This window comes from Salvelinus sp. IW2-2015, linkage group LG13, assembly GCF_002910315.2.
Source record: "Salvelinus sp. IW2-2015 linkage group LG13, ASM291031v2, whole genome shotgun sequence".
NCBI lineage: Eukaryota > Metazoa > Chordata > Actinopteri > Salmoniformes > Salmonidae > Salvelinus > Salvelinus sp. IW2-2015.
Genome location: NC_036853.1, coordinates 29,380,031 through 29,407,274, shown reverse-complemented (window position 1 = coordinate 29,407,274; position 27,244 = coordinate 29,380,031). Strand labels below are relative to the sequence as shown.

Below are 27,244 nucleotides of genomic sequence, written 5' to 3'. Positions count from 1 at the left end.
AACATCTCCTGCCATGTCACTGATGCGTCATGGAACAGTGTTGTTTGATGAAGTAATTGTCTGTATAGTTTTTTTGGCCTTTTCCCACAGCATTTTCCCAGCCATATCCGCAGCAGCAGGAAGAATTAAGCCCTCCACAATAGTATGGGGCTTGCCTGTCCTAGCCACTTGGTAGCTCACCATATAAGATGCTTCTAGCCCCTTCTTATTAATGGTATCTGTTGCTTTTATGTCTTACTACTTGAAAGTCGCCTTAATTCTCGCTCAAAAAACTCCTATGGCTTATTTTTCAAATTGGCATGTTTTGTTTCTTAATGTCTGCGCAAGAGTGAAGGTTTCATCGAGTTGTGAGATAGTACTTTTGCACAAATAACACACTGTGGCTGAGGAAACGCACTACTCCCAATATAAGTGAACCTCAAATCAATGACCCAAACTGCTACAGACCTAATCAAAATATATTTTATATTTGAGATTATTCAAAGTAGCCACCTTTTGCCTTGATGACAGCTTTGCACTCTGGGCATTCTCTCAACCAGCTTCATGAGGAATGCTTTTCCAACAGTCTTGAAGTAATGGCCACATACGCTGAGCACTTGTTGGCTGGTTTTCCTTCACTCATCTCAATTGGGTTGAGGTCGGGTGATTGTGGAGCCAGGTCATCTGATGCAGCACTCCTATCACTCTCCTTGGTCAAATTGCCCTTATCCCTCTTCAATAGCTCAAAAACAAAGCCTGCCATGACTATGACAATTATATATTCTGAATCAAAATCCACAATTTAAAAAAAATAATCACCATGAACCCATAGGCTGCACGACATGCCATTTAGAATAGATTCCCTTGCATGATCCACTACGTAGGCTTTCTATTCCAATGCTGCTGCCGAGAGATAAAATATTGTGATAAACCCAATGCCATAATACTGCAGTGGAAAATATCAAGGGACAGCCAATTCAGCTCCTCGCAAATATGTTGAAATTACATAATCTACTCTAGATTTCTACATTCCAATCTGGGCAAACACGCCACCGTGAATCCCATGCATTCACCTCATTAACTGTGACATTAGAACACTCAATTCTGCACGAGTGAGCCGGTAAACTGTAAAGCCATGGAGGTCTCCCTCTCTCTCCCGTCCCCGAGCCTCCCTCCCTCCCTCCCGCCACCGGTGGCTGATATCGAAGCACAAGTCAGAGCCAGTGAGCTTTCACTCTTTGATGAATATGCTTGAATTTGCATAAAGGTCTATGCCTGCCCATCACGATAAAAATGACAGTTGTGATTTACATACGGGTGAATGAGCCCTGCAACAGAAATTGAATAGGTATCAATTTATAATTCTGCCTGGTGGGCTTGCTGAGGGAGAAAATGGATAGGTTTGGCGCTCTGTGTCTCTTTCTGTCAACCAACATAATCTAATCTCCATTCATATAGCGAACCTCACTAAAAACACACACCAAGGCAGGTAGAGTGTGGGTAAGATTTTCTTATTTGAAGTCCCATGTAAACAGGTGTATTTACATTTTTGGAATAGCTCATAGCTGGCTGAGCGAGGGGACAAATAGAAGTGTTCTATGGTTCTAGACATGGAATGCTCGGTGTCGGGTTCCTTCTGCTCCACATTTTTTGCTAGCTCTAGCTGCCTTAGATGAGGTTAAAAAAAAATTATATTGGATATTCGGTGGATACTCGGTTTTCTCCTGTCAAAAGCTATTGAACCAAGAATGCCATGACAATAAAACGTTTATTTTCTGAATGAGGGGTGGATGGAGAACAATCCACATCTTTAAAAAAAATATTTATATATGTATAACAATATATATATATATATAACAAATTCAATCTACGATAGCTCTCAAACAAAGTCTGCCATGACTATGAAAGTGATGTATTCTGAATCTGGGAAGGATGGTGAAAACGCAACGCCTTTTTTTTATGTTTATCTTTTGGGGTGGGCCTAATTTTTTTAATGAATTTTTTTCTTCTGGTTTCAGTCTTCAATAGCTATTAAACCAAGCATACCATGACTGTGAAAATTATATATTCTGAATAAGGGGAGGATCGAGAAAAATACATGCATTGGTTTGGTAGGACTTATTTAGAACATATTCTGGATTTCAATCTTTAATACCTGTTAAACAAAGTGTGCCATGACTATGAAAATAATATATTCTGAATCGAAATCCAAGCTTTAAAAAAAAAAAAGAATCACGACATGTCATTTAGAATAGATTCCCCTGCATGATCCACTACGTATGATTTCTATTTTGTGGAGGCTGTGCGTTTTTCTGGGTAAGTCTATTAGCTTTGCACACCTGGTTGAACAAAATTTGCACATGATTCTTTTTTAAGCTCTTCAAGCTCTATCAAGTTGATTGTTAATCATTGCTAGACAGCAATTTTCAAGTCTTGCCATAGATTTTCAAGCCGATTTCAGTCAAAACAGTAACAAGGCCGCTCAGGAACATTCAATATCGTCTTAGTAAGCACGCCCAGGAAATATTTTGCCTTGTTTTTAAGAGATGGATACACTCAACAAGAGAGCCAAGTAAATGGTTAGGTTTGTGAAGGGTCATCAAGTTATAGCAGCAATCTACCTCACCAAGCAAAGTGAGAAGAATAAGAGCACCACATTGAAGCTGCCCAGCAGCACCCGTTGGGGTGGTGTTGTCATCATGTTTGACAGTCTCCTGGAGGGGAAGGAGTCTCTCCAATAAATGGCCATATCACAGTCAGCTGAAACGGACAGCCCCATCAAGAGGATCCTCCTGGATGATGTATTTTGGGAGAGAGTGGTAAGCAGCCTGAAACTCCTGAAAATAGCAGTAGCCATTGCAAGGACTGAGGGAGACAATGCCATCCTGTCTGATGTTCAGACTCTGCTTGCAGATGTAAGAAAATAAATCTGTACTGCCCTTCCCACTTCACTGTTGCTCCAAGCAGAGGAAACTGCAGATCTGAAATACATCAAAAAGCGTGAAGACTTCTGCCTGAAGCCTATACACGCCGCAGTGTACATGTTGGACCCCAAGTATGCTGGCAAGAGCATCCTGTCTGGTGCARAGATCAACAAGGCCTATGGTGTCATCACTACCGTGTCTCGCCACCTTGGCCTGAATGAGGGCAAGGTTCTTGGCAGTCTGGCGAAGTACACTTCCAAGCAAGGGCTTTGGGATGGAGATGCAATATGGTAGTCRTGCCAACATATCTCATCAGCCACCTGGTGGAAGGGACCTTGTGGATCTGAGGCTCTTTCCCCTGTTGCCTCCATCATCCTCCAAATCCCACCAACATCAGCCGCCTCAGAGCGCAACTGGTCCTTGTTTGGGAACACACAAACCAAAGCACGCAACAGGCTGACCAATACAAGGGTTGAAAAATTGGTGGCCAYCCGGACAAATWTTTGGCTTTTTGAGCMTGACAACGAGCCATCCTCAACAAGGTTGGAAAATGACAATGARGATGAGGCCTCAGAGTCCAATGTTCAAGAGTTGGACATTGAGGAGGTCCAGGGAGAAGACACAGAAGCCTGAGAAGAAGACAACCAAAGCTTTAGTTTCCAGACTATCATTTTACAGATGTTTGTTGAAAACGTTTTTGGGAGATGCGATGGGTCACTGGGGATCATTCAATATTCCCTTTCTTTTGTTGTTCAGTGAAATCATCCCCTGTGAAGAGTCAACTCATTTAATTAAAGTTAAATTCGTAACTAAATAGTTTTTATTTCTATTTGTAATTATGTCTACTTGATAAGGTAAAAGGTTTATGTTTCTGTCTCCATATGATATGGTAAATATATCCAATGCAAAAAAACATCTACATTTAAATGGTATTAATATTAATTTGCATATATTCCTGTTAATTCCCATATATTCCCACGGAAAGTTTCCACCTGAATATTTCCCAAAATGTGCAACCTTAACGACAGTCCATCATTACTTTAAGACATGAAGGTCAGTCAATCCGGAACATTTCAAGAACTGTGAAAGTTTCTTCAAGTGCAGTCGCAAAAACTATCAAGTGTTATGATGAAACTGGCTCTCATGAGGACCGCCACAGGAAAGGAAGACCCCAAATTACCTCTGCTGTAGAAGATAAGTTCATTCGAGTTACCAGCCTCAGAAATTGCAGCCCAAATAAATGCTTCACAGAGTTCAAGTAGCAGACACATCTCAAAGTCAACTGTTTAGAAGAGACTGTGTGAATCTGGCCATTTAAATGTAACAATGCAAGTCAGTTAAGAACAAATTCTTATTTACAATGACAGCCTACCCCGGCCAAACCTGGGCCAATTGTGCACCACCCTATGGGATTCCAAATCACGGCTGGATGTGATGCAGCCTAGATTCAAACCCAGTCACTGCAGTGACTCCTCTTGCGCTGAGATGCAGTGCCTTAGACCACTGCACCACTCAGGAGCCCATGGTCAAACTGCAGCAAAGAAACCACTACTAAAGAACACAAATAATAAGAAAATACTTGCTTGGTCCAAGAAACATGGGCAATGGACATTAGACCGGTGGAAATCTGTCCTTTGGTCTGATGAGTCCAAATTTGCGATTTTTGGTTTCAACCGCCGTGTCTTTGTGAGACGCAGCGTAGGTGAACAGATGATCTCCGCATGTGTGGTTTCCACCGTGAAGCATGGAGGAGTAGGTGTGATGGTGTGGGGGTGCTTTGCTGGTGACACGGTTTGTGATTTATTTAGAATTCAAGGCACACTTGACCAGCATGGCTATCACAGCAATCTGCAGTGACATGCCATCCCATCTGGTTTGTGCTTAGTATGACTATCATTTGTTTTTCAACAGGACAATGACCCAACACACCTCCAGGCTACGTAAGGGCTTTTTGACCAAGAAGGAGAGTAATCGAGTGCTGCATCAGATCACCTGGCCTCCACAATCACGCAACCTCAACCTAATTGAGATGGTTTGGGATGAGGTGGACCACAGAGTGAAGGAAAAGCAGCCAACAAGTGCTCAGCATATGTGGGAACTCTGACTGTTGGAAAAGCCTGTTGGAAGACTGTTGGAAAAGCATTCCAGGTGAAGCTGGTTGAGAGAATGCCAAGAGTGTGCAAAGCTGTCTTCAAGGCAAAGGGTGGCTACTTTGAAGAATCTAAAATATATTTTGATTCGTTTAATACTTTTTCGGTTACTACATGATTCCATATGTTATTTCATAGTTGTGATGTCTTCACTATTATTCTACAATGTAGAAAATAGTAAAAAATAAAGAAAACCCCTTGAATGAGTAGGTGCATCCAAACTTTTGACTGGTACTATATATATAATTCCACTTTGACATTACGGGGTATTGTGTGTAGGCCAGTGACACAAAATCTCTATTCAACCCATTTTAAATTCAAGCTGTAATGCAAAACAAATGTGGAACAGCACTGTAAATTCTGAATCAGGTGAGGATGAAGATAAGTCCTTGTCCTTTTTTTTGTAGAATTTGTATTTTGGGGGAGATTTCAATATTTCTTAAACAACAACGCATAGGATGATCAGGATTCTTCCGATTATATAATTTCCATAGTCATAGCAAGCTTTGTTGAAAATTAAAACAAATTTGGGATTTCAAAGGTGTGGCTTGTTCTCCATCCACCCCTCCTTCAGAATATAAATATATTCATAGTCATGGCATGCTTGGTTCAATAGCGATTGACAAGATAAAACCGAATAACCACCGAATATCCAATATAAAACACATTTTACCTCGGTGCTGCCTCCATCACGTCTCGGGGTGGCTGACTAGACATCGAAATGCTGAGATTTGGATAGCTAGCCCTGCATAAATACCCATATCGGTGTAATAACAAACCCACAAATGCGTAATGACACAATTTTCACTTGCTATGGTTTCAGATAAAGCATATCAAAGTCAAAACAGCCTGTAGGTGCTTGTGTTGCCAGATGAGATTCAAGGCTGAGGGAAAAGACAGGTGCATTCAATCACAGGGATGCAACACCCTCACACAGAAACAGATGCTGCTCGTGCCGCTGGATCTTGAGTTACAGACACCGAAGGGATTGACAGAAAAAGTCATCGAGTTACCCGGTAAAGATGACAACGGGAGTAACATTAAGTTACCACATAAACGAATAAACTGACCGAGAGGCAAGATAGCTCAAATCATTGCCCGGTAACGTTAGCTAGCGAAGAAAAACGACCAGCAATCATGGCTAAACTCGCCAACGAAGAAGCATCGCTACGAAATACATTTCCTTGGACACACCAGCGATTTTAGAATATAAATAGTTTGGCTTACCTCTCTGCCATTTTTCCGGTCGCTCCCAATTAATATCCGTTAGTAATAATCCCCACAACGTTACCCATGTTGCCGAAATCGCTGTCGCCGCAGTCAGCGAACTGGTCACACTCTCTTGGATGGAATATCATGCACGCACTCTCTCCTAGAACGAATTGCTTGCATCTCGGCTTCTTCGTCACTGACCTGACGTCACGTAGTTTCAACATAGGGCGCACGAACTGTATTTCCATGGCAGCACATTAACGCCATGATCCCGAGCATAGAAATTCATATTAGAATGCACCAACAACAATAAAGGTCGAGACCTCTTGGCAGCTGTAGTGCTCAAGTAAAACCCTCCCAACAAAATACAAAATTCATTCATTCAACTTTCATCCATAGGCTGACTACTGCAAGTAGCCTAGTGGTTATAGCGTTGGGGCAGTAACCATAAAGGTTGCTAGATCGAATCCCCGAGCTGACAAGGTAAATATATGTCTTTCTGCCCCTGAACACTGTTCCTAGGCCGTCATTGTAAATAAGAATTTGTTCTTAACTAACTTCCCTAGTTAAATAAAGAAAAATGCCTGACTATTAGGTTTCTAGAAAGTTAGACTTCCTATCTGAAATAATATTTCCCCCCTCTGGATGGTTGGAAGTTTGATTGGTGAGGGCCCCGGGGGTACCTCAATTTGATATACTACATGAATTTGTTCTCAGCTCTGAGGGTGTTAGAAACAGAGTGCTCAGCTGTGGGCTGGAGTGCTAACAATATCAATCAATGGGTGCTAATGATGGGCATCTGCTGCTATGTGTCTGAAGCCCGAAGAGTGTGAAAGCAGCGCTCTCTAGTGCTCATGTGGGTTACAGCCAACTCCACAGCCCTGATTGCCAAGTGCAATTTGCTTCTCCCCCCAGTGCTCTTTATGTCTCATATTCAGGGTTGGGGAGAAACTGATTACATGTACTCTGATTACAAAAAACTGTAACTGTAGACAAATGTTACATTACCAGCAAAAATATTCTAATCAGATTACAAATACTTTCAAAAAACTAGATGATTACTTCTTGAATTATTTATAAAATTCAGAAATGATGTTTGCAGAAAAAATACATTATGACACCTTTCTGTTTTCCCAATGACATTCAATTCAGCATTGAAAAAGGTGCTATTTTAAATTTGTTCCACCTGTGAGTCTGACCACCAGTCAGAGACCACTATAATGACACACCAAATGCGTTTGATGGATCATTTGTCTTCTTCTAATGCCTCTTAAGGGGAAAGTAATTCAAAAGTAATCCAAATGTTACTGATTACAATTTTGGAAAAGGTAACTAATAACTGTAACAGATTATTTTTTAGAAAGTAACCTACCCTGCTCAAAATTTGACATGACAAAATATCATATTAAATGGAGTGTCTCGGATTTAGGTACAGAATAATACGAAATACTCTGAGACCAGGTTTCTTGCCGTCACATTGGCCCATTTTGTTGTAGTCAGTGTTGGGTCCCCCAGCCACACTGTCTGTGTTTCCACTGAGCCTTCTCGCCAGGATCCTGAATCATCCCACAGATATTCTCCTTCTCAAATCCGCACAAGTCCAAGGACGTTAAGGATGTTGCTGTAGAGAGAGAGATAGAGGGGGTGAAAGAGAGGGGAAGTCAGCATTTTCTTTATAAATGGTGAAAATCATTATGATATATAAAAAAAACAGTTTACATAACTGCTCAGTAAATAATCTAGAATATTAACTTGCTGGACAAAACTTCTCTTATCTCCTTTATTAGATGACTTGATTAGTACAAGTAAAGTAAAATCACTAACCAAACGTGAATCTGACTATGACCCCTGAGTTGATTGAATAACTGATTGATCATCTGACTGATTGATACCTCCACACAGAGATACTGTCTATACAAACAATCACGTTGCGCTTCAGAAGGTCACTGTCGCTGAACTGGGCAATCACATCCATGAAGCTTGGTATTTTAGTAATGATGGAGGTCTCTGAGTTGATGTTGAAGGCTAGTTTACTGTAGTGCCTCACAGAGCCGTAGTCATAGGGCACCTTCAGAGCACTAGACACTGACTCGCCTTGGACGAGGAAGTTGTCTTTGCCTAAAAACGGTAATAATACTGTTTAGTCAATTAAATTGATTTAAAAAGTACATTTAGTTTGTGACACACTCAGATTAATACAGACAGTTAGACTATAAGAAAATAATCTTAAACATACAATAAACGAAAACATGGTGGTGATATATCAGTGCCATAAGAAAATATTCACAGCTTGACTTTTTCCACATTTTGTTCTGTTACAGACTGAATTTAAAAATGATAAAATTTAGGTTTTTTGTCACTGGCTTACACGCAAAATCCCATAATGTCAAAGTAGAATGTTTTTCAAAATGTTTACAAATTAATTACAAATGAAAGCTGAAATGTCTTTAGTCAATAAGTATTCAATCCTTTTGTTATGACAAAGCTAAATAAGTTCAGGATTAAAAATGTGCTTAAAAAGGTCACATAAATTTCATGTACTCACTGTGTGCAATAGTGTTTAACATGATTTTTGAATGACTACCTCATCTCTATACCCCACACACAATAATCTTTAAGGTCCCCCAGTCGAGCAGTGAATTTCAAACACAGATTCAACCACAAACACCAGGGAGATTTTCCAATGCCTCACAGAGGGCCCCTATTGGTAATACAAATAATAAGTAAATAAAGCAGACATTGAATAACCCTTAGAGCTGGTGAAGGTATTAATTACACTTTGTATGGTGTATCAGTACACACAGTCACTACAAAGATACAGGCGTCGTTCCTACCTCAGTTGCCGGAGAGAAAAGGAAACCGCTCAGGGATTTCACAATGAGTGTCACGACTTCCGCCGAAGTCAGTCCCTCTCCTTGTTCGGGCGGTGTTCGGCGGTCGACGTCACCGACCTTCTAGCCATCACTGATCCATTTTTCATTTTCCATTGGTTTTGTCTTGTCTTCCTTCACACCTGGTTCCAATCCCATCAATTACATGTTGTGTATTTAACCCTCTGTTTCCCCTCATGTCCTTGTCGGAGATTGTTTTGTTTGTATGTGATGTGCTATTTAGTGTTGGTGTGCGGCGGGTTTTGTACCCACTTTGTTATTTTGGTTGTTTTGGAGTTTGGTCAGCATTTATTAAATAACTCTGTTTATACCAAGTTCGTTCTCCTGCGCCTGACTTCACTGCCACCAACACGCACCCCTTACAATGAGGCCAATGGTGACTTTAAAACATTTACAGATTTTAATGGCTGTGATAGGAGAAAACTGAGGATGGATCAAGAACATTGTAGTTACTCCACAATACTAACCTAAATGACAGAGTGAAAAGGAGGAAGCCTGTACAGAACAAAAATATTCCGAAACATGCATCCTGTTTGCAACAAGGCACTAAAGTAATATTACACATTTCACAAAAGCAATTAACTTTGTCCTGAATACAAAGTGTTATATTTGGGGCAAATCCAATACAACACATTACTGAGTACCACTTTACATATTTTCAAGCATAGTGGTGGTTGTATCATGTTATGGGTATGCTTGTAATCGTTAAGGACTGGGGAGTTTCCGGATAAAAGAAAAAGCTAAGCACAGGAAAAGTCCTAGAGGAAACCCTGGTTCAGTCTGCTTTCCACCAGACACTGGGAGATTAATTCACTTTTCAGCAGGTCAACAACCTAAAAACACAAGGCCAAATCTACACTGGAGTTGCTGACCAAGAAGACAGTGAATGTTCCTGAGTGGCCGAGTTACACTTCTGACTTAAATCTATATGAAAATCACAAGACCTGAAAATGGTTGTCTAGCAATGATCAACAACCAAATTGACAGAGCTTGAGGAATATTGACAAGAATAAATGGCAAATGTTGCACAATCCAGGTGTGGAAAGATCTTAGAGACTTACCCAGAAACACTCACAGCTGTAATCACTGCCAAAAGTGTTTCTACAAAGTATTGACTCAGGGGTGTGAATACTTATGTCAATTAGATTTCTCTATTTTTTTTCAATACATTTGCAAACATTCCAAAAACATGTTTTCACTTTATCATTATAGGGTATTGTGTGTAGATAGATGAGAAAAATAATCAATTGAATCCATTTCTAATTCATGCTGTAACAACAAAATGTGAAATAAGTCAAGGGGTATGAATACTTTCTGAAGGCACTGTATATGGTTGATTTACTATTGATTTGTTGATTGATTTCTACCTTCTTCGATGTGGTCCCACATGATGTTGCCATAGTAATCTCGGTCGGCTCTAGACTCCTCGTAACAGAAATCCAGAGCATACATAAACTCATGATCAACCGTTGCGAGACAGTCACAGTTACAACCAATGGACAACCTTCCACACCTGCCGGTTACCTACTGAGGAGAAGGAGAGAGAAAGAGATAACAAGAACGAGATAAAGAGAGGGATGGAAAATGGGGTGATAAAGTGTTGAAGAATAAACAGAAATAATTTATAATTGTTAGAAAATGTGTTGGCTTCTGACACTGGGGTATGTGTGTGTGTGTCTGTGTGTGTGTGTGTCTGTGATCTCACCCGATGCCGTGGTACGTAGTTGATGCATGTCTTCAGTCTGGACTGCTCAAAGGCTTTCAGAATCACCCCCTTAGCATTTACAGTATGTCTGCACACACACACAGGAAGAGAGACAGATAAATAGTACATTTAAAAAATGTTTTGTAACAATGATTTACATTTCTTTAAGTGCACTAATTCTCACCCAGGCTCTCCTCCAGGTAGAAGGGTACTGTCTGAGGCCAGCGATACTGTTCTCCTAGAATGGTGTTTCTGCTGTCAGTTTAAACAGAGAGAATCAAACACTCTCAATCAGAGAACGGCAGGCAGGCTCAGGGCAGGCAGAATGGTCAAAACCGGGAAAACAGGAACTAGACAAACACCGCCACAAGGGGAAACTGCTGGTAGCCTTGACAAACAAAAATTAACTGGCAACAGACAAACAGAGAACACAGGTATAAATACACTGGGGATAATGGGGAAGATGGGCGACACCTGGAGGGGGTGGAGACAAGCACAAAGACAGGTAAAACAGATCAGGGTGTGACAGACACAACAACCTTCGTGATGACTGGTGACCATATATTATTAGCAGGCTATGTGAAATCCATATCATTCTTCAAGCAAAAGTAAAGATGACCTGTCAAACTCACCTACTCTATCACAATATCACCCTCCAACAAGTCCAACCGTGCCTCTGCAATTGAACACACTACACTCTTAGAAAAAAAGTTTTCCAAAGAGGTTCTTCAGCTGTTCCCATTGGAGAACCCTTTTTGGTTCCAGATAGAACCCTTTTTTGTTCTAGGTAAAACCCTTTTAGGTTCCATGTAGAACCCTCTGTGGAAAGAGTACAAGATGGAACACAAAAGGGATCTACCTGGAACCAAAAGAGTTCTACCTGGAACCATAAAGGATTCTTCAAAGGTTTCTTATATGGAGACAGCCAAAGAACACTGTTAGGTTCTAGATAGCACCTTTTTTTCTAAGAGTGTAGCGTTAGACAATCCGCACACAGAAATACTGTCCATACACACAATCATGTTATAAAGTTTTAACAAACCTTTATTGATGTCAAAGATGTCCCAGTTGTGTCCTTCATCTACATCTGTCTCTGCAGGTGAGAAAATATTTCTAAATCACCTGCAGCACATAATTGCTTGACATTATTACCACAACAATGAGTCATGGTTATGAATAAAAACAATAAGAGGTTTCACTCACCTGTATCCCCTGTGAGCTGGGATGTTGCTGACTACTGCAGGAAATAAACAATCAAGAAAACAGCTGAACAAAAAGAAAAAAATGTATACAGTGCTTTCGGAAAGTATTCAGACCCCTTGACCTTTTTCAACCTTTTCTTGTTACAGCCTTATTCGAAAATTGATTAAATAAAAAATAGTTCTCATCAATCTACACACAATACCACATAATGAAAAAGCGATTTTTAGCAAATTTATTAAACGACAGAAATACCTTATTTACATAACTATTCAGACCCTTTGCTATGAGAATCGAAATTGAGGTCAGGTGCATCCTGTTTCCATTGATCATCCTTGAGATGTTTCTACAACTTGATTGGAGTCCACATGTGGTAAATTCAATTGATTGGACATGATTTGGAAAGGCACACACCTTCTCTACATAAGGTTCGACCGTTGGAAGTGCAAGTCAGAGCAAAAACCAAGCCATAAGGTTGAAGGAATTGTCCGTAACGCTCCGAGACAGGACTGTCGATGCACAGATCTGGAAGAGTACCAAAAAATGAAGGACACAACTGGGACATCTTTGACATCAATAAAGGTTGTCCCCAAGAACACAGTGACCTTCATCATTCTTAAATGGAAGAAGTTTGGAACCACCAAGACTCTTCCTAGAGCTGGCCACCTGGCCAAAATGGTCTATTGGGGGAGAATAACCTTGGTCAGGGAGGTGACCAAGAACCCGATGGTCACGCTGACAGAGCTCCAGAGGTCCTCTGTGGAGATGGGAGAACCTTCTAGAAGGACGACCATCTCTGCAGCACTCCACCAATCAGGCCTTTATGGTAGAGTGGCCAGACGGAAGCCACTCCTCAGTAAAATACACATGACAGCCCACTTGGAGTTTCCCAAAAGGCACCTAAAAGACTCTCAGACCATGAGAAACAAGATTCTTGGTCTGATGAAATCAAGATTGAATGCCTGAATTCCAAGCGTCACGTCTGGAGGAAACCTGGCACCATCCCTACGGTGAAGCATGGTGGCTGCAGTATCATGCTGTGGGGATATTTTTCAGCAGCAGGGACTGTAAGACTACTCAGAAAGGGAAAGGAAAAGAGAACAGAGCAAAGTACAGAGAGATCCTTGATGAAAACCTGCCCCGGATGCTCAGGACCTCGGACTGGGGTGAAGGTTCAGTTTCCAACAGAAGAACGACCCTAAGCGCACAACCAAGACAACGCAGGAGTGGCTTCGGGGACAAGTCTCTGAATGTCCTTGAGAGCCCGGACTCTCTGAAGAGACCTAAAATAGCTGTGCAGTGACGCTCCCCATCCAACCTGACAAAGCTTGAGAGGATCAGAGAAGAATGGGGGAAACCCCCCAAATACAGGTATGCCAAGTTTGTAGTGTTATACCCAAGAGGACTTGAGGACTTGAGGCTGTTGATCAAATGCTACCCGGACTATTTACATTGACGCATTTTATTATTTATTTATTTGTCTTAATTGTTTTGCACTGACTCCCTTGCAATGGCTTTATACACACTCACTATACTCTACCCCCCCCACACACACACACACACACACACCACACACACACACCACACACACACACACACACACACCAACACACACACACACCACACACACACACAACACACACACACACACACACACACACACCACACACACACACACTACACATGATCACACACACACACATGCATATTGACCCCACACACAGGCACGCATGTACACACACATACAAACACACACACATACACATACTACATACGCTCACACACACAAAATACACACATGCATATTAACACTACACACACACACACATAGACACACTTTACATATGCTGCTGCTACTTTTTATTATATTTCCTGATTGCCTAGTCACTTTTACCCCTACACACATGTACATACTGTTTTACCTTAATTACCTCAACTACCTCTTACCCCTGCATATTGACTCGGTACCAGTACTCGGCTCAGTGCTGGTACTCCTTGTATACAGCCTCGTTATTGTTTTATTATTTAGCAAAACTCTGCACTGTTAGGAATGGGCTCGTAAGTAAGCATTTCACTGAAAAGTCGACACCTGTTGTGTGACAACAGTGTGACTAATACAATTTGCATGTGACTAATACAATTTGATTTGATTTTCATCCATATTGGGTGAACCATTTAGGTTCTGCATTTGCTGTTTGTTTTGTTTGTGTTTCAGATTATTTTGAGACCAATAGAAATGAATGGTATGTAATGTATTGTGTCAGTTTTACTGTAAATAAGAATAGAATGTGTTTCTGAACACTTCTACATTAATGTGGATGCTACAATGATTACAGATAATCCTGAATGCATCGTGAATAATGATGCCCCCCAAAAATGCTAACCTCCCGTTATTGTTATGGTGTCTTGGAGGGATGATATTTGTGCGTCTCTAACTTTCTCACTCATCACTCAAATCCAAAGTACAGAGCCAAAATAACAAACAATGTGTCGCTGTCCAAATACTTTTGGAGCTCACTGTATATTCTCTAATCCACCCTCTTGCTGTCTCTCTCTTCTTGTGCTCCCTTCCTCACTATCTCCTTCTTTCTCATTCTCTTTGCCTCCCTTTGTCTCTTTCTCTGTACCTCCTCTTTATCCCCCCTCCTCTTCTCTCTCTCCCTCCCCCTTCTTTCACCCCCTACACCCTCTCTCCCTCTCCTTCTCTCTCTTTCTCTCTCTCTCTCTCCCTCTCTATCTTTCTCTTTCTCCCTCCTATCTCCCACCTCTCACTCTCTCTCTCCCCCTCTCCCTCCCCTCTCTCCCTCCTCTGTCCAACCTCTGTATGTCTGTTGACTCTCTCACTCTCCCCTCCCTACTCTCTCTCCCCTCCTTCACCATCTACTTTTCATTCTCCCCCTTCCTCACTCTCCCCTTTCTCTATCTCTCTCACCGCCCTTCTTTCTACCTCCATTTGACACAATGGTCTTGCAGAGGGAGAGAGAGAGATGAGAGGAGGGGAGAGAGAGAGAATAGAGGTAACAGAGAGACGCAGAGAGAGGGAATTAGAGAATAGAAACAGAGCAGGAGAGACAGAAAGAGAGACATGTCTGTCTGTGAGTCTCATCTTTTCATATTTTCCCATTAACTGGAATGTATTGACATAACCGTCAATTGGTTGACACCCATCTTTTCCCATTGAATGGAAATGTATAGACATAAACCCTGTGACACATGTTTTCCCATTGAATGCAATGTATTGACATAAGTATCAGTTGGATGACACTCATCTTTTTCCATTGACAGCAATGTATTGACATAAGCGTCAACCCTTTGACACTCATCTTTTGCCATTGAATGCAATGTATTGACATAAGCATCAATTGGTTGACACATCTTTTCCTATTGAATGCAATGTATTGACATAAGCTTCAATAGGTTGACACTCAAATTCTCCCATTGATTGCAAAAGTATTGATATAAGTGTCAACACCGTGACACTAATCTTTTCCCATTGAATGCAAATATATAGACATAAGCATCAATTGGTTGACCCTCATCTTTTCCCATTGACTGTGATGTATTCAAACCAAATCCAATTGAATTTGTCACATGCTTTGTAAACAACAGGTGTGGACTAACAGTGAAATGCTTACGTACGGGCCCTTCGCAAAAAAAATGCAGAGAGAAAGAGAATAGAGAAATAATAGAAAAGTAAAAACACGTAATAAAAAAGTAATAATAAATACACAATGAGTAACGATAACTTGGCTATATACAATGGGTACCAGTACTGAGTTGATGTGCAGGAGTAAGAGGTCATTTAGGTAGATATGTACATATAGCCAGGAATAAAGTGACAGATTATAAACAGTAGCAGCAGCGTATGTGATGAGTCAAAAAAGTTAGTGCAAAAATTATCAATGCAGATAGTCCAGGTAGCTATTTGGTTAACTATTTAACTAACTATTTAGCAGTCTTATGGCTTGGTGGTAGAAGCTGTTCAGAGTCCTGTTGGTCATACTTGATGCATCGGTACTGCTTGCCGTGCGCTATCAGAGAGAACAGTCTATGACTTGGATGGCTGGAGTCTTTGACAATTTTTAGGGCCTTCCTCTGACATCACCTGCTATAGATCGCCTTGCGGTCTGATGCCAAGCAGTTGCCATTGCAAGCGATGATGCAGTTAGTAAAATACTCTGAATAGCGCAGCTGTATAGCTTTTTGAGGATCTGAGAGCCCATGCCAAATCTTTTCAGCCTCCTGCGGGGGAAGAGGCGTTGTCGTGCCCTCTTCATGACTGTGTTGGTGTGTTTAGACAATGATAGATCCTTAGTGATGTGGACACCAAGGAACTCTCGACCCGCTCCACTTCAGCCCCGTCAATGTGAATGGGGGTGTGATCGGCCTTCCGTTTCCTGTAGTCCACGATCAGCTCCTTTGTCTTGCTGGTGTTGAGGGAGAGGTTGTTGTCCTCTGACCTCCTCCCTATAGGCTGTCTCATCGTTGTCAGTGATCAGGCCTACCACCGTTGTGTCATTGGCAAACTTAATGATGGTGTTGGAGTCGTACACGTCCACGCAGTTGTGGGTGAACAGGGAGTACAGGAGGGGACTAAGCACGCACCCCTGAGGGGCCCTTGTGTTGAGGGTAATTGTGGCGAATGTGTTGGTGCTTACCTTCACCACCTGGGGGCGTCCTGTCAGGAAGTCCAGGATCCAGTTGCAGAGTGCTCAGTCCCAGGGTCCTTAGCTTAGTGATGAACTTGGAGGAAACTATGGTGCTGAACGCTAAGCTGTAGTCAATGAACAGCATTCTCACTTGGTGTTCCTTTTGTACAATTGAGAAAGAGCAATGTGGAGTGCAATAGAGATTGCGTGATCTGTGGATCTGTTGTGGCGGTATGCAAATTGGAGTGGGTCGAGGGTGTCTGGGATGATGGTGTTGATGTTAGCCATGACTTGCATATCAAAGCATTTCATAGCTACAGATGTGAGTGCTACGGGGCAATAGTCATTTAGACAGGTTACATTGGTGTTCCTGGGCACAAGGACTATGGTGGTCTGCTTGAAACATGTACATATTACAGACTGAGTCAGGGAGAGGTTGAAAATGTCAGTGAAGATGCTTACCAGCTGGTACATCTGGCCCTGTGGCCTAGTGAATGTTAACCTGTTTAAAGGTCTTACTCACATCGGCTATTGATAGCGTGATCACACAGTCGTCCAGAACAGCTGGTGCTCTCACTCATGGTTCAGTGTTGCTTGCCACAAAGCGAGCATAGAAGGAATTTGGCTTGTCTGGTAGGCTTGCGTCACTGGGCAGCTTGCGGCTGGGTTAACCTGTGTAATCCATGATAGTTGGCAAGCCCTGCCACATCCGACAAGTGTCAGAGCCGGTGTAGTAGGTTTCGGTTTTAGTCCTATACTGAAGCTTTGCCTGTTTGACGGTTCATAAAGTGTCACATAAGTGTCAGCCTTGTGATGTTCTTTTTTTCCCATTGAATGCAATGTATTGACAAAAGCGTAAACCCCTGTAACACTCATCTTTTCCTATACATTGCATTCAATTGACATACAGTACCAGTCAAAAGTTAGGACACACCTACTCATTCAAGGTTATTATTTTTTTAATTTTTTTACTATTTTCTATTTTCTATTCTTCAAAGTAACCACCCTTTGCCTTGATGACAGCTTTGCACGCTCTTGGCATTCTCTCAACCAGTATCAAGCATTTTACTACACTCGCATTAACATCTGCTAACCATGTGTATGTGACCAATAAAATTAGATTTGATTTAATTTGATTGATGAGGTAGTCACCTGGAATGCATTTCAATTAACAGGTGCGCCTCGTTAAAAGTGGATTTGTGGAATTTATTTCCTTCTTAATGCATTTGAGCCAATCAGTTATGTTGTGACAAGGTAGGGTAGTAAAAGACCAAGTCCATACTATGGCAAGACCAGCTCAAATAAGCAAAGAGAAACGACAGTCCATCATTACTTTAAGACATGAAGGTCAGTCAATGAGGAAAATTTCTTAAAGTGCAGAAGCAAGCAAAAAACGTAATGCGGCATGATGAAACTGTCTCTCATGAAGACTGCAACAGGAAAGGAAGACCCAAAGTTACCTCTGCTGCAGAGGATACATTCATTAGAGTTACCAGCCTCAGAAAATGCAGCCCAAATAAATCCTTCACAGGCTTCAAGTAACAGACACATCTCAACATCAAAACTGTTCAATTGGGTTGAGGAGGAGACTGTGTGAATCAGGCCTTCATGGTTGAATTGCTGCAAAGAAACCACTGCTAAAGGACACCAATAAGAAGAAGAGACTTGCTTGGGCCAAGAAACAAAAGCAATGGAAATTAGACCAGTGGAAATCTGTCCTTTGGTCTGATTATTCCAAATGTGAGATTTTTGGTTCCAAACGCCGTGTCTTTGTGAGACACAGAGTACGTGGACAGTTGATCTCCACATGTGAAGCATTGAGGAGGAGGTGTGATGGTGTGGGGGTGCTGGTGATTTATTTATAATTCAAGGCACACTTGACCAGCATGGCTACCACAGCATTCTGCAGCGATACGTCATCCCATCTGGTGTGCGCTTTGTGGGACTATCACTTGTGTTTCAACAGGACCATGAAGGAAAATCAGCCAACAAGTGCTCAGCATACGTGGGAACGCCTTCAAGACTGTTAGAAAAGCATTCCAGGTGAAGCAGTTGAGAGAATGCCAAGAGTGTGTAAAGCTGTCATCAAGGCAAAGGCTACTTTGAAGAATATAAAATCTACAATATATTTTGATTTGTTTAACATTTTTCAGTTACTACATGATTCCATATGTGTTATTTCATAGTGTTGATGTCTTCACTATTATTCTACAATGTAGAAAATAGCAAAAATAAAGAAAAATCCTGGAATGAGTAGATGTGTCCAAACTTTTGACTGGTACTGTATGCTTCAATTGGTTTACACATTTTCTGATTAAATGCAATGTATTGACATACAGTGTCAACCTTGTGATACTCATCTTTTACCATTGATTGCAATTTATTGACATAAGCATCAATTGGTTGACACTCATATTTTCTCATTGACTACAAATGCATTGACATAGGCATCAGCCTTGTGGCACTCAACTTTTCCTATTGAATACAATGTATTGACATAAGCTTCAATTGGTTTAAAAAGATTTTCGGATTGAATGCAATTTATCGACATACAGTGTCACATTAATATTTTAATGTGGGAGTACCAGCCCTGTGACATTAATATTTTACCATTGAATGCAACGTATTATTATAAGCATCAATTGGCTGACACTCATCTTTTCCTACTGACTGTGATGTACTGACAAAAGTGTCAAATGGGGCCTGGCCAATTGACATAAACTTCAAGTGGTTAAAACCTAACTTTTGCAAAAATGACGTTTTTTTATGATATCATGTTGGCAGTCATGGCTCAAAGACTACCTGTAATCACAAGCACAATAAAGAGAAGAGAGAGAAGGGGGAAAAGACAGCCAGTCCTAAACCACCCCTACTTTGGGGTGCAGTGTGTGTGTTTGCTAGGTTTTATACGGAAGCTGAACAAACTGCAAGGCTTGCAGGATTGTGAAGATTACACACAATTTATGGTTCAAAGATCACAAGTTAGCCCAAAAGGAATTGTCAGCACTTTTTTATCAAGCTATCTAGCTAGTTCAACTTGTACATTTTCAGTTGAAACTTTACAGGGTGAGGTCAGGGTACTTTTCATGAAATATATATATTGACTTTCAGACAATGTTCATCTACACTGTAAACCCCATTGCATTTTGTATTTACATTTTTCTAGTAAGTTGAGCTCGGTCAATGAAAAGTAATTATTATTTAAAATGATTATGTGGTACTGACTCAAAACTTAATGAGAAGTCACATCAACTAAGATTTTGTAAAGTTATGATAACAAATTAACTTTTTTCCCAGCATGCTCTATTGCAGGAAAACATTTTGGGAATTGTTTTTAATATCTGTGTTTTGCATGTACTTTGAGTGATCTTATGCTACACAAAGATAAATAATATACATTTTTCTAAACTAATCCAACTACTTAGATTTTTTTGCACCCATTACTGAAATGGCTGTTCCAGTTTAAATTCTTTAGGAAATCTCCACACACTGTTCTTCACCCTGGCAGTCATTAAAAATGTATCCAAACTCTGGCTCGATTCCAATAGGAATTACACATCACTTTGCAAGCCACCACAATGTGAAATCCTGGTTGGAAGATTCCTGGAAATCCTTCAACCAGGAAATTTTGAAAATCTGTGAATTTTGGAGAAGTTACAGGAGTTTTGAAACCCTACATGCAGGCATAATGTGGCCTGTAAATTATGAGTTTTCGGCCACTCTATTCGGGTACACATTAGCCTCAAAATAAGGCTTTAGGAGATTTGTAATATGCTGGCATAAAGAGTTTGAACTTACTTTGAGAAGGTCACAGCGCTGAATAGAAATGAATTCAACAATCATGTCACTAACAAATACGGCCATGGGTGGTAACTCTACAATTCACTCGAAAAGGCAAGGCACACTGGGAAATCACTTTGCCCTCAGAAAGTATTCACACCCCTTGACTTTTTCCACATTTTGTTGTGAATAACACTTATTTCAGCGCAAAGGGTTCTGGAAGAGCTGCAGCACTCCTGATGAATTTAAATATATTTTCCAAAGTTATAGAATGACTGCTGTCTGTCCAGAAATAAATGAAATAAATCAGAATAGCCTACTACACGAAGAGAAGGACCATAATTTACCCACAGAGGATCAATAGTTTATCTTTTTTTTTTTTATCGTTTAGCTGTGGATTGTGTGTAGCACAATAAAAAAGCAGACAAAACAGGCCTTTCGGGAATATTTTCAAATACAATCATGGGAAAACACAGGCTGGAAAGCGAATGGCTCCTGCTAAAAAGTGAAGACTCTAATCTGTTTGCTGTAGGTTACCAAAAATGTTTGATCAACTTCCAAATATTGTTTAACAAAGTAACAAGGTTTTACAAAGTAGTGAGTGAGCTGCGCATCATTGGGGGAGTCAGTGAAACTGGAAAGCATTTTTAGGACTATAATGTCCTCATATTGTAGCCTAAAATACGTGTCTCCACACACCTAGGCCTAGGCTAATGATGGATTCAAGACAATGTCGTTTTTATTCTCAGTTTGTCAGTGTCAAAGTAGCCTGTAATTTGATCATTTGTACAGTATTAAGAAAGATTCTGCCAGTCTCACGTCAAGTAAAATGACATAGAATTGCATGAAATACGTTTATAAAAGGCCACATTTTACCCAGACCCTAGGCTATTACAAATGTTCCCCATGTGTGTAACTTCTGTAAGTCCCTCTACTCGACTGCTCTATGCCACTACACAAATGCAATGCGATATGCACGCAATGCTTTATTATAAAGGATTTTTTTTTTCCTCATGCGTTCAAGAACCTCAGAGCTCCCCAGGTAACCCCCTCTCGTGCTCACTTTTTGTTCAGCACCTCCCGATTGACAAATTAAGCATTTGCTGTCAGTCAAGGGGAGCTCATCAACGTTAGCTCCCCACCCACTCAGCCTGTCTTTTCTTATTTCCTGGTAGTTAGCCATGAGAGAAATTTTATTTTTTTCTGAAATTTTGAGCATTTCAGTCACTCAAAAGGCTATTTTACATGGGAACCGTTAACAATTCAGAGAGTGCGCGTTCCGTGTTGAGATAGCCTACTAGTGAAATGCGCTGGCAATCAAAGATCGTTACTCTATCATTCGTAAATATCGGTTTCATTTGCTCTGAATTATTATAATTTTTTTTCTCCCCAATTGCGAACTTGTCTCGTCGCTGCAACTCCCCAACGGGCTCGGGAAAGGTTATGCGTCCTCCGAAACATGACTCGCCAAACTGGCTACTTAACACCCACTGTTTGGGGAAACCATAGAACTGAGGAACGAAGTCAGCCTGCAGGCGCCCGCCGCGACATAAGGAGACACAATGGTTTTAAACGCTTTAAATGGGCACTTCGATTTTGGCGCCAGTTAACTAGCTACCTAGCTATTTAACCAACTCCCTCTGCGAACATGCCTTCTGCGATGTTGGTTACAAGGCGGGATTTATTTAAATTAGGTAAGAGAATAAAACGTGATTTCACAAAAATCATTTAATAATCCCACCTCCATCCTGCCTCCTCCTGATCAAGTGTTTGACATGGGTGAGGGGACCAGTAACTTTATGATTACACTTTATCAATGTAGCAGAAACAGTCATTTGTCATACTTTAGTAGTCCTACTTTGATCTGGTTTCATCTAAATATCATCTAAATTTCATGAAAAACATGATATTGACTGTTCGGGACCTTTAAGAAAAAAAGATAATAAATTGCTGTCAACTGTATTATTATTATTGAATATTTAACACACACATAATTGCAAACAAACACACACACACACACGTGCACATGCAACCACATCCATGTTTTATTAAATTCCTTTATTATAGTCAAGTATATACAAAGACATGAAATGGAAAAGTATATCAAAGCTAGTGTCAATATTATAGTTGATAGATTTTATGATAGATTTATCAAAATATTTCTACAGTATGTAACATGTAATGAGTGTTTATTTATTGGCAGTTAGACTAGTTGCAGTAAATTAGATTTCATACACTCAAAAGAAAGAAAAATTTGATAACATTACAATTTTCACAAATGTTTATGTGAGCAGCTTTGGCATCAAAATATTTTGCATATTACTTAGTACACGAATCATGATGACATTGTTATTGCTAAATTGCTAGATTATAAATTATATCAGTCAAGATCATCTTGGATTCCGGTTGGCATCCCGGAGAGACTCAAGGATGGCATATTGCATGTTCAACGTATCGGTTTGATGGATATTCTGTGGACCAAATAAATATATTTTTAGTGTGTGTGTGTGTCTGTGTGTGTGCGCACGTGCATGTCTGTAACCTACCGTGTAGTCCTCGGCATAATAGCAGTGTCTTAGGTTCAAATGTCTGATGAAGTTCCTGCTGACTTGGTTTGGGTTACCGTGTGGTAGAGAGACACACACCGGGCATACCTAGATGGCACCAGAGAGCAACAATCACTCAAAGCAACAAAGTTTCAGCTCAAGTGGCCAACAATCCTCTAGGACTAGAGACTAGGGATGAGGACACTCTGGAGGCAGTGACAATTGTTACTAAGTGGAATAGCATGGTTAAACAACACAAAATAAAACAAAATAATATTTAAAACCCAGTGATTGAAAGCAACTGATGACTTATAACAGATGTATCACTGACCACGGGCCTGTTGTTATAGTGATGGTTGTCACTGCAGTGATCCACCAGATCCTGCTCATTCAGACCACTCTCCTGGTAGATCGGACAGACAAACGTCCTCACTGCAGCACTGAGAGAGAAGCGGGGGGAGACAGACAGACAAAGATTAACACAGAGAGTGAGCGTTAGAGAAAAAATACAAAGAAATGTAATACTGTAGTTGTATATCTTGAAGACAAGGGTAAATATTCACTCTAAAGTAAACCAGTAGCTTTCTTACTTTGCTAACTGGCCTTGCAGGCCTTGCAGGTTCATGCAAGTCATTGAGAAGTGACACACAATCATGTAAGATTTTTAATGATGAGTCAGCAGCAGAGGCGGCTGGCGGGAGGAGCTCTAGGAGGACATGCTCATTGTAATGGCTGGAATGGAATTCCTGGAACGGTATCAAACAAACATATGGAAACCACATGGTTGACTCCCCAACTCAAAGATTTATTCCATTCCAGCCATTACAATGAGCCCATCCTCCTATAGCTCCTCCCACCAGGCTCCTCTGGTCTGCAGTAGTCTACAATGAGAAGCAAATGTATAAGAATCATACTTGAATCACTATAAGACAAGCACACTAATGAAAACACACATACCACTGGTGACTTATCCATCATAAGTGAAGGAGAGGGAAGGTGGATTGTGAAAATTCAACCTTGCAATAATGACTGTGAATCAGCCTGTACAGGGGTAGTTAATGTAGAGGGCATAGAGGTGGGTCTTTGAGTTGGGGAGGGTGTGTGCTGAGGAAGGGCCTATTGCTGTGGTCCTGGGGCACAGCAAGTCCTGGGGTGGGGTTAGGTGTGGTGATAGGTGCCGGTGCAGGGGCGGCAGCCACAGGGGTAAGAGAGGGGGCAGATGTTGGCGGCCACAGGGGTAAGAGAGGGGGCAGATGTTGGCGGCCACAGGGGTAAGAGGGGGCAGATGTTGGCGGCAAGGGGTAAGAGAGGGGGCAGATGTTGGCGGCCACAGGGGTAAGAGAGGGGGCAGATGTTCGAGCCATAGTCATGCATGCACCATTGGTAGGGGCAGGAGGGTGATGGTAGGTGTGGTGATTGCTGTTTGTGAAGTAGGAACAGCAAGAGGAGTAACAGATGTATGTGTCATAGACATATATAAATCTTTGTCCGGGGCAGGGGGAGTGATGGAGGAGGAAGGTTTGGGGAAGAATCTTGGGGTGGGAAGGGGAGGGGCTGCAGTGACTCTGTAACTGAGCTTTGATTGACCATGCTCCTTCCTGTTGCCTGAGTAGCTATTTTCAGTAGTCTGATTCGGCAAGAAAAAAAAGCGGAGGTATGCAATCAGTCAACCTTTAGGTCCTTATTGAAACTGTCTGTGCATTCATTGTAACCCTCGGAATATGATGCTTAGATCACAGGAGGTTGGTGGCACCTTCACTGGGGAGGACGGGCTTGTGGTAACGGCTGGAGCAGAATCAGTAGAATGGTGTCAAATGCATCAAACACATGGTTTCCATGCGTTTGATGTATTTGATGCCATTCTACTGGTTTCCATGCGTTTGATGCCATTCCATTGGTTCCGTTCCAGCAACTATTATGAGCCTTCCTCCCCTCAGCAGCCTCCTGTGGTTTAGAAACGTAATGTACTCCCAGGGTCTCTACATGGTTTTGCTGTATTTGGCTCTGTGTGTTTGGCTGTGTATAGACCAGTCCCTCACTCACCTCTGGATATCACCTGTCACATGTCTAGTTGCTGGGGTGGAACGCCCCGTCAAGCCAGAGAAAGGTTGATCCAACCTGATGACCGTGGTCCTCGTCTGGACTGTGACACCAGTGGCACCAGCAGGCATTATGTCATTAACCTGCACCTTAGCTCTGCACACAGGGCAGTGGGGTAACCACTTTAAAGAGCGCGTCAGACATAGTCGGCAGAACCTGCAACACACGCAGGCACACACACACACACACACACACACACACACACACACACACACACACACACACACACACACACACACACACACACACACACACACACACACAGTGCTTTATTCAATTAAATGCATAAGCAACATGCATAACTGTGGTAATGGTCCACTGATAAAGTGGGCACATTCTTCAGTCATGAAGTATACACTTACAGAATCAAACCTGCAAGTACCTATTTCCTAACACTTCAGCTATGTCATAAATCCAGACTACATTGATCATAACATTGAAAGGAAAAGGTTAAAGTACTCTCATCCACATTTAGATATGCTACCTCTCGCAGAAGAGGAATTACCATACAAGTATAATATTTGGGAAAGTCAGGGGATTTTTTTGTGGTGTGAGGGAAAATTCCCCTCATGTGAAGACACGCTATCACGTGTTATTGTTATTTACCAGCAGTGAACGTGGTGGAGGAAGTAAAGAACCTTTTTATTACTTAGAGTCATTGGTCAAATCATATCGTATAATCTTTGACAAGACATCCATAAACTAAACTGTAACTAAACTGTAGTCTACTTGACAAACAATTTGATGTCAATCTCATCTCAGTAGTTTATCATATCACTCAAGTGGTATTGAAAGCACTGTGAATGAGAAACATCAATGTTGAGTTTGTACACATATACTATTGCCTTTGAGCTGTGCTGATGGTCTTTATTGACAGAAATAGAGAATTCATAGAACACTTATTTGAGGGAGTTCAGACACTGAATTAATCATATTAGAGAGAATTACCTATTTGGAATTAGAGACCGTTATAGCCATCAGCTCTGGGAAGTGTACCTACTTTACATTCACTCAATTTAAATAGAAAGACCAGACTACAAGTTAAGTTACAGATTAGGCTGAACGCTGTGGAATAACACTAGATAATATGCCAATAAAAATAGGTTACTCACACATGAGAACAGGCAGCAGGGTGATGTGGGTCCATCAGGGTGCTCATACAGATGGGACACTCATCCTCAGATGGAGTCTGTAGGCCTGCTGCAGAGTGGGCCATACTTGGGCTGGGACAGATTCTCTCTCCAGGACAGAGTACACTACAGTCTCCCCTGGGGCAGGTGTGGTGTGTGTGTGTGAGGCAGCTACTCTACTGCCTTGCTAAAAAATACCTGGCTACCTACCTACCTCAGAGCACAGCCTCTTACCTACAGACCAAGCCCATAGGAGGGAAACTCCAATCACACAGCTGACTGAGTTCTTTAGTCCCAGCCCAGGGACTTTCTGGACTGTCTTTACTGAAAGCAAACTCACTTTCCGGGAGATGTTGTGTGTGTGCGTGTGTGTGCGTGTGGGTGTGCGTGTGTGTGTGACAACCAGGTTCTCAGGATAAGGCATGACAATGAAGACTTGAACTGGGTACTCGGTATCCAGGAAGGCACACCACACTGTAGTACAAAAAAATATAACATTGTATTAAAAAAGGGCAATGTGCAGTTGCTACATCCATTTTGTTGACTTATAAATGAATGAAATGTACCCATTGATTCTTCAAGAATATAACTTATAAATGCCTCATGAGCTTAGTTCAACTGTAGTACCCCATCTGAAACCAATATATAAGATTGTTTTAAATGTAAACAAACACTGTATAGCCTCAAAATTGTTAAAAAATATACTTTTGATATCATGGATGGTCAGTCATTGCATCCATAGCAATGTCTATGAATTTGAGAATGGTTACATTTCTCCCTCAGATGTTTATCAATAACAGTGGTGGGGACCACGTTTTGTTATTGTTTCAACTGCTGATTGGCACTTTAAAAAATGAATATTAAAATAGTACATACGCTGACAAAACACAAGCATTACCTTGTTTGATGTCTTTATGGGCTCCTGAGAGTCTGCATCTCAGTGCTAGTGGCGTCACTACAGACCCTGGTTTGATTCCA

At 41.3% G+C, this 27,244-nt stretch overlaps 2 protein-coding genes across 3 annotated transcripts in view; both read right to left on the bottom strand.

Moving 5' to 3' along the window:
• The window catches only part of arhgap39 (Rho GTPase activating protein 39), a 149,631-nt gene extending 143,175 nt beyond the window's left edge, over positions 1-6,456 (bottom strand). For both annotated transcript variants that reach the window (XM_023997955.2, XM_023997956.2), the window contains exon 1: positions 6,281-6,456. In XM_023997955.2, the coding sequence (XP_023853723.1) occupies positions 6,281-6,291 (11 nt within the window). In that variant the 5' untranslated portion in view covers positions 6,292-6,456. The remainder of the gene's footprint in view (positions 1-6,280) is intronic.
• Positions 6,457-22,559: 16,103 nt separating this feature from the next.
• LOC111971918 (E3 ubiquitin-protein ligase RNF138) lies at positions 22,560-26,465 on the bottom strand. The gene is made up of 5 exons (XM_023998703.2): positions 26,249-26,465; positions 25,080-25,292; positions 23,368-23,476; positions 23,037-23,144; positions 22,560-22,961 (listed from the first exon to the last, which is right to left on the bottom strand). The coding sequence occupies exons 1-5, from the start codon at positions 26,350-26,352 to the stop codon at positions 22,881-22,883; spliced, it is 615 nt and encodes a 204-aa protein (XP_023854471.1). The 5' UTR covers positions 26,353-26,465; the 3' UTR covers positions 22,560-22,880.
• Between the last annotated feature and the right edge of the window lie 779 nt (positions 26,466-27,244).

Excerpts from the sequence above, each read along its gene's own strand:
- LOC111971918 (XM_023998703.2), bottom strand. The coding sequence starts at position 26,352 with ATGGCCCACTCTGCAGCAGGCCTACAGACTCCATCTGAGGATGAGTGT. Across the intron at positions 25,293-26,248 it reads CCTGCTGCCTGTTCTCATGT|GTTCTGCCGACTATGTCTGA; the intron begins GTGAGTAACCTA and ends CGTGTGTTGCAG. Across the intron at positions 23,145-23,367 it reads ACTATAACAACAGGCCCGTG|GTATGCCCGGTGTGTGTCTC; the intron begins GTCAGTGATACA and ends GGTGCCATCTAG.